This window comes from Peromyscus maniculatus, chromosome 5 (genome assembly GCF_049852395.1).
Source record: "Peromyscus maniculatus bairdii isolate BWxNUB_F1_BW_parent chromosome 5, HU_Pman_BW_mat_3.1, whole genome shotgun sequence".
Taxonomy (NCBI): domain Eukaryota; kingdom Metazoa; phylum Chordata; class Mammalia; order Rodentia; family Cricetidae; genus Peromyscus; species Peromyscus maniculatus.
In genome coordinates this window covers 18,741,288-18,758,611 of record NC_134856.1, presented here as the reverse complement: position 1 = coordinate 18,758,611, position 17,324 = coordinate 18,741,288, and the positions used below count along the sequence as shown (strand labels likewise).

Sequence of the window (17,324 nt, the reverse complement as noted above, 5' to 3'; positions counted from 1 at the left end):
AAAACCCGTACATAGACCATCAGGGCTCTGTCATCTCCAGGCTCACATTGCCCATTAGATAGTGAGACAGGACACCTGGACGGGAATGGTTGAACATATCTGTAATGGCAGCACTCAAGAGGTTGAGGCAGGAGAATGAATATTTGAGGCCAGTTTATTCTATGTAATAAAACCCTATCTCCAAAAACATATAAGAAAATGGGACACCATATCAAACTCCTCAAGAGGGAGTTGAGTTTGTCCTATGGCCCAGGCTCTGCCAATCCAACAGAACTGTACTACGGGACGGTGTGTCCACACCTCCAGCCTCTGGTCTTGGGGCCAGCAGTTGAACTGTGCCTGGTGTTCATTGTTCCTTTGTTTCCTAGGGTGCAAGTTTTGAGACTAAGTCCTCATATATGCTAAGCAAGCACACTCCCAGTGAAAATACCCCCCAGCTGCTTTTCCTTCCTTATTTACTTATTTATCTATTTACACTATTCAGGGTCTCACTACATAGACCAGGATGGCCTCAAATTCACAGAGGTCTGCCTGCCACCTCCTAAGTACTGAGATTAAAGGCGTGTGCCATCATGCCTGACTTTTTCTTTTTCAGGCAGTCTCACTAAGTTGCCCAGCTTGCTCTTAAATTCCCTCTATTGCCCAGGCAAGCTTTGAACTTGTGATCCTCCTGCCTGAACCTCCCAAGTGCTGGGATATCATACATTTTACCTAGCCCGCCTCAACATTACTACTTTGGAAGGTGTTTGTTGTTTGTAGACAGGATCTTATTTTGTATACCGGGCTAACCTGGGATTTTCAGCAGCCCTCCTTCTCGGCTTCCCAATTGCTGGAAGGTTTGAGCCACCACACTCAACCAAACATTATTCCCAGTGAGAGAATTTACATTTTAAAAGAAGACAGTCCTGTTTGCCTCTTGTGATTGGGCAGACAGTAAACAAGTCAAGGCATTGCAGATACTCCCTTAAGGGCTCTGAAAGACTGGGTCTCCACTTGTGCACAGGGAAAGGAAGGCTCTGTCCGTAAGTGCATTAAGGACTGAACTGGTGGCATCCACCATGCCTATAATCGCACTTTACTACTAATGAATTTTCAAACCCGCAGCTCTCTCAGAACTTGTAAAGAAATGTTTCTCTTAGGTTGCAGAGAGCACGTGCTGGAAGATGCAAAGCCTGAATCCATCACTGACACTGCGGACCTGGCCCTGCCCCCCGAAATGCCGATTCTGATCGACTTCCATGCTCTGAAAGATATCCTGGGGCCACCACTATATGAGCTAGAGGTGAAAATTCTTATAACTGTATTTACATGGATGCTTACACGGTATCGGGCAAGTGGAATTGTGGTTTCTGAAGCTGAAGTTCTGTCTTAAATGGGAAATTTCCCTGTGTACTGTTACATGTCATAATGTGGATCTGTAAGGGAAGAGACCCTGGTCATGTCCTCTTCTGGGCAGCCAGGCTGGCTTGATTTAGTCATCCGCTCCATCTCAGGAGTGGCTCATGCTAGTGGATTGCTGCTGCAGAGAATCCCATCTTCTAGTGCATGGATTTTAATCAAGGATGTCTTGTGCCACTGAGGGCTTGGGAAAGAGGCAGGGAATCTGCCTGGTTCCCGCTGTGTGAAAGCAAGAATCCAGCTTTAGTGTCAGACAGCTGCTAGTGTCTTTCAGGAGCCTGCTGACCCATGGATAATCCCTTTGGGGTTAAACCGAGTGTTGAGCTCACCCTATTACTGTTCTTTTCTGCTTTTCCCTTTCCTATTTCACAGAATGACTAAGAGCCAGGACGAGCTGAGGCAGCAGATGGACATAAGTTATAGAATAGGATGTTGAAGGCATTATGACATGTTTGGGAGTGTTTAGATGTTCAGGGTGCTTTCACAGTTCCTAGGAAAGCTTTGTAAAGATGTCTAGAAAATGAATCTGTTAAAACATGCATAAGGCAGTCTCTAGCAAAAATTCAAAATCATTACCAGTGATGATGGTTTTTCCCAAGGGCTCACAAACAAAGGGGAGAAGAAACCCTCCCTGCACCCATCTTCCTTGCTCACGTATTAATTTTTGAACTGGCTGTCGAAGGTAATGAGCCTCCCCGACAAAGCTCCCAGTCACCAGAACTGTCCTTGTTTATTCTTGCTGGCAAATCTGAACTGGAACCACACAACCAAGGCATTTGGGCCGTTTGCATTCTTAAGATACCATGGATTTGAATTTAAAAACTTTTAAAGAAATTGAGCTTAATTTTTGTTGAGAACAGTAGTTAATCTTTCTCGCTGTTAGAGTCAGTGAGTTTGTGAGTGAAGACGGGTTCTGATCCCATGTTCTGATCCACTTTCTCTAGACTTCAGAAAAAAGCTCATTCCACCAGTTCTCTGAGAATTTAAACTATTTAAACAAAGAGTTGATGTTGAGTTTCTGCTGTTCCAAGAGCCCTGGCAGAGAAAGAGCAGGAAGAACAGAAAGGAAAAGCTGTACACATGGCTTAGCAGTGCTCCTTGATGTTGCTTTCTTTTCCTAACAGCTTCTTAGCTGTTACATGGGACTACTTTACCAGTGGAATGGAAAGGAGGACTCCAGCAGGCGGTTTGCAAGCCCACTCTTACCCTAAGAGTCTGCTCTGATGCTGTCCCTCTCCCCAGACAGGGACCTCGCCTCTCCAGGGCCCCTGCAGAAACAGGCACTTTGTGGATGCACTTGTGGCTTGCTCCACTTGCTCCACATTCTTCCTCTGTCCGTGGTCTGTCATTCCTGGGGCACATTCCCATTTATATTCTGTAATGTTTGCCAGGGCCTTACTAGGACACCATGGCTCTTTTTGAAAGGAATGGAGTGACCGTAAAATCTTGGCATGTCCACAAGTCTTCCTCTAAACTAAAAGAGTCAAAAGAACTCTGCATGTTTGAAGATGCCATTATTTTAGTCATGTGAGGTAAAAGCATTATCAACTTGGCCACAATTAGATATGCAAATGCTTCTTAGAAGTTGATATTTGGCCGGGCGGTGGTGGCGCACGCCTTTAATCCCAGCACTCGGGAGGCAGAGCCAGGCGGATCTCTGTGAGTTCGAGGCCAGCCTGGTCTACCAAGTGAGTTCCAGGAAAGGCGCAAAGCTACACAGAGAAACCCTGTCTCGAAAAAACCAAAAAAAAAAAAAAAAAAAAAAAGAAGTTGATATTTGAAGTTTTAAAACCAATAGGGCTGAAGAAACAACTCAGCAGCAATGCCACTAAGAGACCCAGTCTAGTGTCCAATAACCTTTTCTTTAAACGTGCTAAATGTTTCCTTGTTCTGCATGAGTGTAACTGGCAGTATGAGTGGGAACATAACACAACTCTCCTTGAGGGCTGGGGTTAGAGTTCAGAGGTACACACTGTCTGCCTAACGCGCACAGGCATTGAAGGGCAGGGATGAACCTGAGATGCTCTTATTCTACTTTGACGCATAGTGAGAAAAACATTCTTTGTGTAGCCTTAACTGAACTTGGCTGTCTTGGAACTCTCTCTGTAGACCAAACTGGCCTCAGACTCAGAGATCCACCTGCCTTTGCCTCCTGAGTGCTGGGATTAAAGGTGTGCGCCACCACTGCCCAGTGAGAAAAACATTCTTAAAAGGTTTTGTGTGTGTTTGCGCACAGGCACATGTCACAGTATGCATGTGGAGGTCAGGGAACATATTTTGGGAGTCGGTTCTCTCACCATATGGGTTCTTCTGTGAATCAAACTCAGGACATGAGGCTTGGCAGCAAGCACCTTTAGCAGCTGAGCCATCTCTCCAGCCCTAGAAAACAGTCTAAACCTCAAGTGTCCACCTGTCCTAGCTGATAGAACCGCTGACTCCACAAATCGGTAGTAATAATGGGTAAACAGGGTTTTGAATTGTTTTGTTGAGTCACTTCTTAAGAAACTCTGTAAAACACAGCTTGCTCTGTAGAGGGGCCAGGATTTAGGATTGCATTTAAGAGATGTTTGGGCTCTCCATGAGCTTGATTGTTGAGTTTTATGTGAGAACACAAAACCTCAGGACTCCAAATCTAAGAATTCCAGGTTCTTTCCTTGAATAACTGTACTAACCTTGACCACAGGGATCTGCTGTTTGATCATAATTTCATTCTCTTGTTTGTGTATGGCATGCAGGCTGTCACTGCTCTCCACCTCAGGTCAGTCTTCACTTACTATGAGTCTTGACACTTTCAGCCTGGCCACACCCACTCTTCCAGTTAACAATCTCCCAGTCTCCTGCCCAGAATACCAAGATTCTCAAGCAGACAGTGTTAGGAAAGTAGCACGTACGTAAGCATGCGCACATATGGCAGGCATGCCAGTCCACTTGCATGCCATGATATACATGTGGAAGTCAGAGGATAACTGCCTTCCCACCTTGTTTTTCAGGCAGGGTGTTGCTGAAGTTTTCCTGGTCCTGCCTGGTCCACAGTCAGGACAAATCTCTCTCACCCGCCAGTCCTGCAGTCAAGTAAACACACAGAGACACTTATATTATTTATTTATAAACTGTATGGCCAAGGCAGGCTTCTTGGTATCTAATCTTTAATCTAAGCTTGTGGCTTACCAGTATCTTACATGGTAGCAGCTGGCAGTGTCTCCTCACTCATCCTTCTTCTACCTCGCATTCTCCTCTCTTGTCCCACCTACACTATGGCAGGGTCCTTCTTGGTTTTGACACCACATATATCAAGCTAACTGGTGCTGTGGATATCTGTGTGCTGTGAATGTGTTGTTCTGATTGGTTAATAAATAAAGTGCTGATTGGCCAGTAGCCAGGCAGGAAGTATAGGCGGGACAAAGAGAGGAGAATGCTGGGAAGTGGAAGGCTGAGTCAGTAGACACTGCCAGTTGCCACCATGAGAAGATGTAAAGTACTGGTAAGCCACAAGCCACATGGCAACTAATGGGTTAAGATATAAGAACTAGATAACAAGAAGCCTGCCACAGCCTTACAGTTTATAAGTAATGTAAGTCTCTGTGTTTTTACTTGGGTCTGAGTGGCTGTGGGCCTGGCAAGACTGGAGAAATCTCCAGCTACAAACTGGTATGCAAGTTTCAATGATTTTCCATCTCTGCCTCCAATTGCCTGTAGGAATGCTGAGATTAAATGCACATTGCCATGCTCGGCTTCTTACTTGAGCCTGGAATTGAACTCAGGACATCAGATTTACAGAGCAAGCTCTTTTACCTACAGCATCATCTCCCCAGTCTAGTTTCTTTCTTTTTAAATTTTATGTGTATGGGTGTTTTGCCTGAATGTTTGTCTACGTACCACTTGCATCCTTGGTGCCCATGGAGGCCAGAAGAGGGAATGGGATGCCCTGAAACTGGAGTTAACAGGCAGCTGGCTGTGAGCTGCCATGTGAGTGCCATTAGCTGAATCGGGATCCTCTACAAGACCACTAAGTGACCTTGACTGCTGACTCATTTCTCCATCCCCTTGCCTGGTTTCTTGAAGCAACATGGTTAATAGTTTTGAGGATTCAGCTGTAAAAATGTGATGGACAGCTAATAAAATTTTAATTAATAATTGTAGCTTACTGTGTTAAAGATGACTTTGCGTTCTTAAGATTATTCTTTAGGGTTAGTTCATCCAGCCCAGGAAAGAAGCCATGCAATAAAAAGAATAAGAAAATTGATTCCTGTACTAATTTTTTAAGATTGTGAACAGTTTTATCATCTATTTGTCTTGTTCTTAAACAGCACTGGCCTATCTTTCCCATCTTTCTCATTAAATACAGCACAGAGCAGGTGCTGGTGCTAGAGGAAGTGACTGTGGGTGAGCGGGGCTGGTGCCCATGGATAGCTAAGTCTGCTGTCTCCCCGTGAAGTGAAAGGTCAAAGTTAGCTCTTAACGTAGGTGACTACCCAGTGGCTCCCCTGATGCCTGTTTTCTCTGCCACACCTGCTAGAGGAAGACGGTGTGAGCACCCAGTCTTCTATCAGAAGCCAGCCAGTCTCTGCTGTCCCATAGTGACACAGGTACCTGACAGTGGAGAAACCTCACAGTGCATTGGTACTGGGTGACATACTGTACTTATTTCCTCTGCCTCTGGTAACACAACAGAATGGGCAGTCTGGAGACATGGGGTACAGCAAAGTTAGCACTGCTGTCTCTAACTGCTACTTTGCATTTTCATACCTGGGATGTGCCAACCTATAGTTTATCACCTAGACTCATAATCCCAGCTAAGCAGCTCTCTCTAGTTAAACTGCAGCCACGCAGCACGGGGCTGTCCCATGCCTGAGTCTAGGATATCACTAGGGAGTGGCAGTGTTTCTGCAGTAGCAACAGAAAGCCTTCGAGAGATTCTGCTTCTCGGCTGAGTGTCAGGGAGAGGAGTGCTGCTCCCTGAGGCATGTGCACTGAGAGAAGGACTCTTTCCTGAAAGTCAAGGCATATATAACTGGACCCAGCTCTGGAAGTCAGTGACTCACCCACGTTTTAGAGCTAAACTGCATCCGGCAAATACTAAATAAGAAGTGTACGTATCTCTGTGGCAGAAAACAGGGTAGTAAAAGGTATGACTCCAAATAATCTCAGGTACAGAGTTCTCAGAGATTAGTGCTTAAGCTTGCCCTGGGAAGGCAGAATCTTAGAGGACAGTACAATTAAATGCTCTGGAAACAATTTCATGTTGATGTAGCTGATCACTTTTTCTTCCTTCAAGGTATCTGAGCGTTTGAGTCAGCCTGGAGTGGCAATAGGATTAGCATGGACTCCCTTGGGTGGCAAAATCATGTTCGTGGAGGCAAGTAGAATGGACGGTGAAGGCCAGCTAACACTGACCGGCCAGCTCGGGGACGTCATGAAGGAGTCTGCCCATCTTGCCATTAGCTGGCTTCGAAGCAATGCAAAGAAATACCACCTGACTAATGGTACATGGCCTAGCGGGTGTGGGGACCCAGCTGGAAGGAGGGCGCTGGGATCATGATCCAGGAAGCATCTTAGAGTGTGTGACAAATGTGACCCATTCAGTAAAGTCTAGGGCTTGGCTTCTGAATGCCTACGGAGACTCTAGTGATTATGTTAGAACTATCTGGCTTAGTGCCTGAACTAGAAACAAGAGCAAAGGTTTGTTTTAAATCATACTTAGAGTGAATTTTTCTGTCCAGACCTCACTCTAAGTACACTATCCATTAATATTTTTTGAAGGATCCATTTTACACAAAACATCCATTTTTGTGTTTGGTTTTATTCAGAGGAAAAAAAAATGTGTTTAATTTTTCTACATTAAAATCCTTTTTTCCCCCCTTTTAAAGCTTTTGGAAGTTTTGATCTTCTTGACAACACAGACATCCATCTGCACTTCCCAGCTGGAGCTGTCACAAAAGATGGACCATCTGCTGGTGTTACCATAGTAACTTGTCTCGCCTCACTTTTCAGTGGGCGGCTGGTGCGTTCAGATGTAGCCATGACTGGGGAAATTACTCTGAGAGGGCTTGTTCTCCCAGTAAGTATAGAAAACATTCATGTGCTTGTCATTTTTACTCAAATTAATATTTTTAAACTTACATGAATAGTAGTTTGCCTTATTTTTGTAAAAACTTTGGTTTAAAATAGACATTAAAAATGTAATCTGTAACTAATTTATATTTTAAACTTTGGGTCAAGTAAAAGAAAACCTGACTCTCTCCATGTTCCCTTGTCATCTAAAAAGATTTATTAGTGTGGTTGACAGGAAGATCAAGGTCTGCAGTTTCTCTACTTAGCAGTTAAAGTGCCTTGCACGTACATAAAGTCAGATGGTTGCTTTTAAGCTCAACCCACACTTCTTGAAGTTCATTTGAGACATTCTAGAACCTTGTAGAAATCTTAGATTACCGTAATTGGCAAGTGTATAGCAAAACTAGCAGCATAGAAATGGGAACTGAATTAAAATGAGTTCCAGGACAGCCAGGGCTGCTACACAGAGAAACCCTGTCTCCAAAAACAAACAAAACAAAAACAAAAAACAAAAGATTGACAGATCCATAGGAAAAAAAGAGCTAATGTGCTTTATTCTGCAAAATATGAATGAAAGTAGATTATAGAATTGCCAATTAAGAACATGAAAGGGGCCAGGCACACACACCTAAAACCCCAGCAACTCAGGAAGACTGAAGCAGCATGAGCAACTTAGTGAGACCCTGCCTCAAAGTAAAAAGGAGCCAGAGATAGGCCTCAGTAGCAGAGGACTTTCTTAGCCTTGCATGTAAGACTCAGTTCAATTCCTAATATTGGAAAACCACTGAAACTATTGTGCCCCAAGATTTTCAATCAACCATGCAAATATGAAGAAAAGTGGTAGAACTTTAAAAAACATCGCTAAGGCTAAAATAAAAGGGAATCTTATAGGTGGAGTTAAAGAATGACTAGGAAAATAATATACAGTATAATCAGTCTGACATGTCCAACATCTGACAGGAATTAGAGCAAACAGGAAGATGGACTAGAACAAATAACCAAAGAAATAACAGAGCATGTCCTGGAGTGGAAAGACTACACCAAGCAGCCAAGATGTTCTCAGGAGTTCTCAGCTCACTGAGTAACAGTGGATATAAAGTGTAACCGGATTATATATCAGCTCACTGAATAACAGTGGACATACAGTGTAACAGGATTATATCAGCTCACTGAGTAACAGTGGATATACAGTGTAACAGGATTATATCAGCTCACTGAGTAACAGTGGATATACAGTGTAACAGGATTATGTATCGTGTCTGTGTCAATCAAGTGTGAGTGTAAAAACAGACATTTCACACTGGAAGGAAGCAGTCTGTCTCAGAATTTTCTCTGAAGAAGGCACTCCAGAAAAGTGCAGTCTGGGGCAGAGTGACAGCTGTGTAAGAAGGCCTACAGCTAGCCAGTTAGGCTGGATCCCATGTGGGGAGACCCGGGGACTTAGCCCTTTTCTGGTTCAGGGCCTTGACTGCAGGCCACAGTCACCTGGGTGACTCAACAAGAGGACCTGCTTCTGTATGATGCATAGGAGGCCCAAGTCCTCACCTTGTGGGTTTTCCCACTCTGTGTAGATAACTTCAAACATGATACCTTGCTACCTCTAGGGCAAGTGGTCCAAGATCTAGGCAGGAACTTTCTTTTTATGCCTTAGTGATACAACTCACATAGCATCACTTCCATATGCTTCTTACAGACAGGTTACAAAGTCAGGTTCACATTGGAGAGAAAGGGAATCAGACCCCATCGTTTGTGAAGGAACCACTGTGGGCATAGCTTTCTGTTTGTTTTTAATACACAAGAGGGGCCAGCCCTGGTGGCACATGCCTTTAATCCCACCCAGCACTTGGGAGCAGGAAACAGTAGCAGATGGATCTCTATGAGTAAAGGCCAGGGTAATCTACAGTGATTTTTGTCACAAAACAACAAAAAAACAACAGAGCTAGTTTGGAGTGTTCTCATTTTTAGGTGGCACAAAGGTCTTCTTCGCTTTGTGGTAATGAAGGCAATGATCTCATAACACAATTGAGCTTCTTCTGTAAGACCAGTTCTGTTTGTTCATTTAACTTTTAAAACTTTATTTTATAAAAAACAAAATTGTATATATTAAGATACAGGTCACATTATATAACATTTAAATCAACATATTTATTTCCTCCATTTGTCATTTCTTTATGGCGAAAATCTCCAAAATCCTTTCTTCTAGCTAAGAATAGTATAACAAAGCTAATGTAATGCTGCCACGGAATCAACCGAAATACAAGGTTGTAATGACATATATATGTATTTTTTAAAGGTATCCATAGCCATCATAATTTCAGATTTTCTCTCATTAAAAATATTTAATATGGAAGTAACACAAACATTTTTAAAATAGGCTACCATTAAGCCTTTTAGTGGCATCCCAACTCATACTATTAACAAATGGGAGGTGGGCTGAATATCTAAGCCAGTGATAGTTCAGTGAAAAGGAGATCCCCTTGGCAGACAATAACCCCTGACAGCTGTCTTCTCTTACTAACAGGTGGGGGGAATTAAAGACAAGGTACTCGCAGCACATCGAGCAGGGCTGAAGCATGTCATAATTCCCAAGAGGAATGAGAAAGACCTTGAAGAAATCCCAAGCAACGTCAGACAGGATCTAAGTTTCGTCACAGCAAGCTGCCTGGATGAAGTTCTAAATGCAGCTTTTGATGGTGGCTTTACTGTCAAGACCAGACCTGGTCTCATTGACAGCAAACTTTAGGCCCCAACTTCAGTTGGAATTTCAATTATGAGGTGCCAGGAGGTCCTGGTAAGGCTGGTTTTAGGCACCAGTAAGAGTAAGCAAAATATCTCTATAATTTGTGGACATAATCAAAATAGCAATGGGTCTGTTCAAGTAGCTGTTGATGTTTATTACAGCAATGTTAGTTTAATAAAGAATTAAACCTTGAAGTGTGGTCTTCAGTGGGATTGGTGTCCCTGGAAAAGATACACAACAGAGGTTCTCTGTGGTCCCAGAACAAAAAAAAAAAAAAAAAAAAAAATCTTGCTAGAAATGTCAACCATCAGGCCTACTACAGACCTGAATCCAACTCAGAGATGTGAGTAGCGATCCAGGAATCCCTCTGATGTGTCTGATGTGCTTGATAACTGGGTGAGTCAAGTGTGGCAGCACATGCACTCAGGAGGCAGAGGCAGGTGGATCTCTTGACGTTTAAAGTCAGCCTGGTCTACACACCAAGTTTCAGGACAGCCAGGACTACACAGGGAGACCCTATCTCAAAATAAATAACAGTTCACATATACTTTTAACTCTGGAGACCCATATACACTTTACTGGATCCTGTAACTAGTCACTTAGAAGGAAATCTAGCAAAGACAAAACTCTAGGCAACTGTTCTTGTTAAGAATCTAGGATGAGGCCCACACATGACAGTACAGGTCTTAAGCTGAGGCATATGTTGGATTACAGGAACACAAGGCCTGTGTTTTGCCTGTAACTCAAAAAAACTACAGGCCCAAGCTGTGTTCTGGGATGATCCCTAAACTTGGAATCATTTGTTTATGCCAAATCCCAAGTACATCAACTTCCCATGGCTGTCCTCTCCTATGGCTCAGCCCAAGGCACCAAGATGAAGGCCCCTTGTACTTACTAGTTTTCTGGATCTGTTTCATACATGTTCATGTGTGAAATAATAGTATTATTGCTGATTCAACAGAATGCAATGTAAACAATGCAATTTTAATTCTTGAGTCAGAATCGTACATTACAAAATGTAAGAGCTATTATAAAGATACTTTTGATACTTCCTGGATGAGAATGGGGTATGCAAGTTACCTGAAACCCTACTCAGGCCTGCTAATAAAATCTCTGGAGGAAATGCCAAACCAGGACTACTTGGGGCCCTCACAGCACTTGATGAGGTGCCAGCCTCTATAATCTTACACAAGGAGTAAAGGAACACCGAGCTCTGCCTCATACCTGCCTGAGGTGTTGACAGAACATGTTAAAGCTCCAGCTTCTCTTGGTCCTAGACATCAGCACACTTCACAGGCCATCTTCTGTGCTGTCTGAAGTATGTATTTCTTTTTTTAGAAAGATTTGTGCCCATCTTTGTGTGTGTGTGTGTGTGTGTGTGTGTGTGTGTGTGTGCGTGCGTGCATGCATATGGGCACTGAAGAGGCCCAAAGAGGGACTCAGATGTTCCCCTGCAGCTGGAGTTACCAGTGGTTGTGAGCTGCCTGGTGTGGGTTCTGGAAACTGAATTTAGGTCTTCAGCAAGAACAGTGAGCATTCTCAACTGGAAAGCTATCTCTCCAGCCCATCTTTCCTTTTGAAAGGAGCCATTTGGGGTTTAACAGTATGGTTTTTGTTTTTCTAACACTGTTTTTGGTTTGCTAAGGAGGAGTTTTTGATCTGAGAAAATGTGCATAAAATTCACCAATATAACCACTTACAAGTATTTAATTCAGGGACCTCTGTGGCATTCAGTGTTCCCACTGTCCATGATTTTTTTAGCACAAACAACTGAACTCATCCCCCCAATTGCAGACCTGGTAACCACTCTGCCATTTTCCTTATTCTAAGGGCTTTGAAGGTTTTTCGTTTGTTTTGTTGTTCTCCTTGTCTGACATCTCAGCAGGTGGTCAAGTTTATCCCTATATCATGTATCATGCTGAACAAGCCACTGTACACATATGGCACCTTTTGTTTATCCATTCCTCTACTGTTTTGTGACAAATCCCTGCTTTTCTAATTATTTTGGGAAGTGTGCACAGAAGTAGAACTTTTGTGGTGGTGCTCTGATCAGAATGCCTTCCCAAAGTGCATGTGTTCCACTCTCACTAGGAAAGGGCTCAAGAGAACTAGCTAGTTACTTTGTATGGGCATACTTCTCTACCAGGTTAGCACTGAGGTGACATCTTACACATAGGGGCATTTAGCCCCCTCACCAACCCTGACCTCCAACTTCTGCCTCCAGATCTGTGAGAAATGCTTTTGTCCTTTACTAGCCACAAACAACTGAGATAGTCTATCCAACTTTCTGACTCTGCCTGCGTACGTATGTGTACATGCACTAGGGACTAAATACAAAATACTAAATACTAAACAACACCTCAACCCCAACTCCAGCCCCAGCTCCAGCTTTTCTACCTTGGCCATACCATTTGGAATTCTCACATGCACATAAGTTTTCAGGTATCAAAGTCCAACGAAGCTGTAAGTACCTTGGTTATCAACTTTATAGGACAGTTTCAGTTGGTTCTGCCCATTTATCATTCCTCTGGATTTTTCTATGTATTACAAAATAAGACTCTGAGGTCCTGAGTCACATAATAATCTATATGCAAATTTAGGGGCAAATGCCTTCTGTTTTAGTTGTTCCTAAAATATTTAATAGCAGTTGGTAAATCAGTGACTATAAGTAAGATACCAGATTATAAATGATATAAAACATACATGAATCTTTAAAAAACACCAGGTCAGTGTATATACTAAAACATTATTTTCTTTCCTCTTCCCTGATAGCAATTAAAATTTGTATTCTGGACTAGAGGTATAATACAGTAGAATGCCTGCTTAGCACTGGAGAGGCTATGGCTTCAATCTCTGAAATACAAACCAACTTGTGGCCATACCACATACCCTCTTCATAAAAGTGGGGACACAAGGGTCTCGTTGACAGCACCAACTCCCAAGTCAGAGGCAGTCACCGAGTACATCGATTCCCATCTGGGTACGGTGGTTAGTGATGTCTGCCATTCATTTCCAATACTAGATGAAGGAACAGTCACTTTTCATTGCTGTAACAGAATAACCTGAGAAAAAGACTTCTTTGGGCTTATGGTTTCAGGTTGCCATCCACAGCTGAGCTGCCCGCCCTATCGCTGTGGGCTTGCGTTGAAGGAGAACACCATGGTGGGAAGGAAAGGCAGCTGGAAGCAGAAGAGCCAGAGAGGAAGATCTAAAGACAAGATGCATCTTTCCAAAATATATTCCCCAGTGACATAACTTCCTCCAACTAGCTCTCCCCAAACAATCTATTCAGCCATCAACATATCCACTGATGAATTTATCAGTGACCAACTTTTCAATACCATCATCGGGGTCAAGCCTTTGACACCAGCCATTTTGGAGGATGCTTCATGTCAAGATACATCTCCCCCACCAAAACCAACGCAAATCAGGTCGTCACCTGCAGAGGACAAAAGCACTTAGTTTCTTCCCTATGAAAATTACATGAAGTAAACCACACTATTAGTAAGAGTCTTGACAGTAAGTCACACAAAAGTATATATTAATTTTGACAATTCTTCCAAATATAAAATGCAGCTGGGATTATTCACTAGTTTTGTTTAATGCAATAACATGTTCATCACATTACTCAGACCCAAAGGTCCCCGGGAGACCCCTAGCAGCTCCTTCAGACAAGAGAAGTAGGCTTATTCAGTCTCTGATTTGATAGTTAAGATCCAACACTAAAGCACTTCTCCTTGTTGTATTAACACACAGTGTGCCTTACAATGAAATTATTCCTTATTAAAAACAACAAATGAGCTGGACATGGTTTTACTCCCCACCAAATGCTGAGAATCCAAGGTCTTATGGAGCAAGTTCCAAGCTAGCCAATGCTGCAGAGCTGCACTTCAAGACCTGGCTTCTTCATTAAAGAGGTATCAAAAGGATTTTAATTCTAGGAAAAATTTGTTTTCAATAACAATTCACTTCAGATATACTATAGTGCTTTGTATGAAAGCTAACTTTTGTTTGGGTAATGCCAGCTTGAAAAATAGGAGTTTCTTTTGGTAAATGATGTAACCAGCTTACCTGGGTAAGTCAGACACTGAGAACTCTTGTGTGTTTTATACACCCACAATGGAATACTGCTCAGTCTACCTGCTTCCACACTATCCATACCTTTTTTTTTTTTGAGACAGGGTCTTGCTGTGTAGCCCAGGCATGCTGCTTAACTGCTTATGCAGTGGTATGTTATGATCCTCCTCCTACAGCCTCCCAAGTGCTGATTTGGGATTACCTTTTTTAGATAATGCATACAGTGGCAGGACCAGGAAGTAATATGCTCTACCCACTCTGTTACATTCTGATCTTATTTCTGTCCAACTAATGAGATGGTCGCAAACTGACCCCAGGTATATTTAGTTTGATCCAGTGTTGGGTTGGTTGTGGGTATTTTGTTTTGGTAACTTAAAAAAGTTTTTTTTTTCAATTTGTTATGTGTACAGGTATTTTACCTGTATATATCTGAGTACCATGTGCATGTCTGGTGCTCATGGAGGCTGGAAGGCATCAGATCCCCTGGAACTGGAGTTACAGACAGTTGTGAGCTGCCACAAGAGCACTGGGAACTGAACCCAGGTCCTTTGGAAGAGCAGCTAGTGCTCTCAGCCACCGACTCCTCTCTCCAGCCCACTTTTTATTTTTAAATTTGGATTACTTAACTAGATTTTCCTTTCAGAAATCTGAATAAATTCTACATTTTATTTATCATCATTGTAGATGTTCCTGAATTTGAAGAGCTCTGGAATTCTTTGAGGGCAGAAAATGAGAAATGAGTGTCACTTTTTCTGAATTAAAGTCACCTAAGTGTACATGGCATAAATGTGAGCTTTCAAGTCATACACACAGTTTAAAAAATTAAAGCAAAGGTAAACTTCCACCAATCACCGATACACATTAAACTGGTCCAGGACTTAATTCAGTATGACAAACTCAAGCTTAAGAGGTAGGGGTGTAGCATGAGAGGCCCTAGTTTGATCCAGAGCAACACAAACAGGAGTATTAAAAGCAAAAGAACAAGGTCAAGGAGGATCATGTATACCTACCCATAAAACTTCTGAAAGATACCAAGAGGGTCAAGGGACAATAGAAATTATCCATTCTAACAAACAATATAAAGACAAGAGTTCACTTTTGTATGCCAAATCACAAAGGAACAAAGAAATGTAGCTACATTTCTCATCTGTGGGGGTCAAGAATATAAAGACTTAATAGCTAATAAATGTTAATGTGTCAACCTTACCTGCTGCTAAATATACATAAAATATGCCTTCACTTGCTAAAATTAGCAAAAACAGAAGGTAAACAAAGTCCTTCACAAAGTAAGTTTACCTTCACAAAGGTAAACAAAGACCCACAAAGTCCTTCTGTGGGTCCCACTGAAGCCTCTCCAGAGAGCACTGCTAAAAAGGTCAAGACTTTTAAAATATTAATGCCCAAAACATATTTAGATAGATAGATAGATAGATAGATAGATAGATATAGATAGATAGATAGATAGATAGATAGATAGATAGATAGATAGATAGATAGATAGACAGCTAGAGATAGATAGATAGATAGATAGATAGATAGATAGATAGATAGATAGATAGATAGATAGATAGATTAGATAGATATTAGAATGTACAGGCTAATTTGTATGTAGCAAAAATAAAAAATATTGACATACAACAAAATATCAGCTAAGATTACAGTGAGTGGTCAAGTTTCTAAAATGTTTTTGCTAGGGATTCAGTTTAGTGGAATGCTTGCTTGTGGGTTATGCAGAGGCCCTAGGTTCAAGCCCAATAATAACCCAAAAAAAAAAAAGGTCTCAGTTTTGTTTTTGTTTTTGTTTTTCTGTTTTCAAGACAAAGCCTTACTGTGTAGAGCAGGCTGACCTCAAACTCTTGAGTCTGCCTTGGCCTTCAAGCTCTGAGATTATAAGCATGAACCATGACCAGCCTTCCGAAGACCATCAAAATGGTGAAGTCTAAGGTGATCAATGTATGTATTAAGGGTTACAGAAATAACCAATCAACATTCTCAAATGTTGTGTATAAGAATACGCACATGCATTTAACTAGTAAAATAAAAATGTTAGCTCACTTCATGGAGGAGAGTATGGATTTCTACTGGATATGCCGTTTTGAGTCTGGGCAAAATACAGTGAAACCACAAAATGGCATTCCCCCAGACATATACTCAGTTGCTTTTTGGCCATCTTATCTGTCACCATAGCATTTGGGGGACTGAGGTGAGATGTAGGATTCAGGGCCTTCCCAGGGCTAGCAAGACCTTGTCTCAACATACACACAAGCTGCTTTTCTAAATTTTCATGCAAATAAAAATCTGGTTGTAATCTGTGGCTAAACTATTCCTTTCACCCAAATATAGCTACATAAGCATATGACAACCAATTCACTAGAAGGCTTACCTGGTCTAAAAATGGCTAACAGAACCAAGCTCCATAATCCAGAATTGGAAATAGGATAAAGGAGAAACGCAAATTAATCCTCAATGACTTTCTAAGCTTAGGGTACCCACTAGGAAAACACAAAATTATCAATGGCAGATTTCTGCTGTGTGCCTGAGTGTAACTAGAAACATGACTCTAAAGGTAAAATCCAGGGCCCCACACTGGCTAGATGCTTATGTTGTGTGAAGCACTGTTTCAGGTTAAAGTACTAGTTTCTCATTTAACCCTTCACATACTCATCATAATTTAACACATTAGGAAACTGAGCCCAAGGTCAGACAGCTGGCTAAGTTGGGTAAAGGTAAACTGGTACATAGGAACTTGGCAATCAGGCTATATAGTCAAGACTCTACCATGGGAAATATGAAATAATAAAACAACTTACTTTTTATAAAGGAAAACTGTGATCAGCATGAATTAGCCATACTCCGAATGTCCTTTTGGGAATCAAAACAGGAGGGGTGGGGGCGCCTAGTCTTTTCTGTGCTTCAGAATAAAACTAACACACTTCAAACGGTGGCATACAATCTTCTGCTCTAAAATACAGACTGGAACAGGAAAATACCTTTGGACTTTATCAAAGAGCTCTATTTATTAGCCCAGTGGTAGAGTGCTTGCTTAGCAAGTGCTAGG

The 17,324-nt window shown here is 42.1% G+C and overlaps 1 protein-coding gene across 1 annotated transcript in view; it reads left to right on the top strand.

Annotated features, from left to right (window-relative positions):
- The window catches only part of Lonp2 (lon peptidase 2, peroxisomal), a 105,692-nt gene extending 95,309 nt beyond the window's left edge, over positions 1 to 10,383 (top strand). The window contains exons 12-15 of the mRNA XM_006971759.4: positions 1,140 to 1,282; positions 6,674 to 6,881; positions 7,266 to 7,456; positions 9,971 to 10,383. Of these exons, the coding sequence (XP_006971821.1) occupies positions 1,140 to 1,282; positions 6,674 to 6,881; positions 7,266 to 7,456; positions 9,971 to 10,192 (764 nt within the window). The 3' untranslated portion in view covers positions 10,193 to 10,383. The remainder of the gene's footprint in view (positions 1 to 1,139; positions 1,283 to 6,673; positions 6,882 to 7,265; positions 7,457 to 9,970) is intronic.
- The last annotated feature ends 6,941 nt before the right edge of the window (positions 10,384 to 17,324 follow it).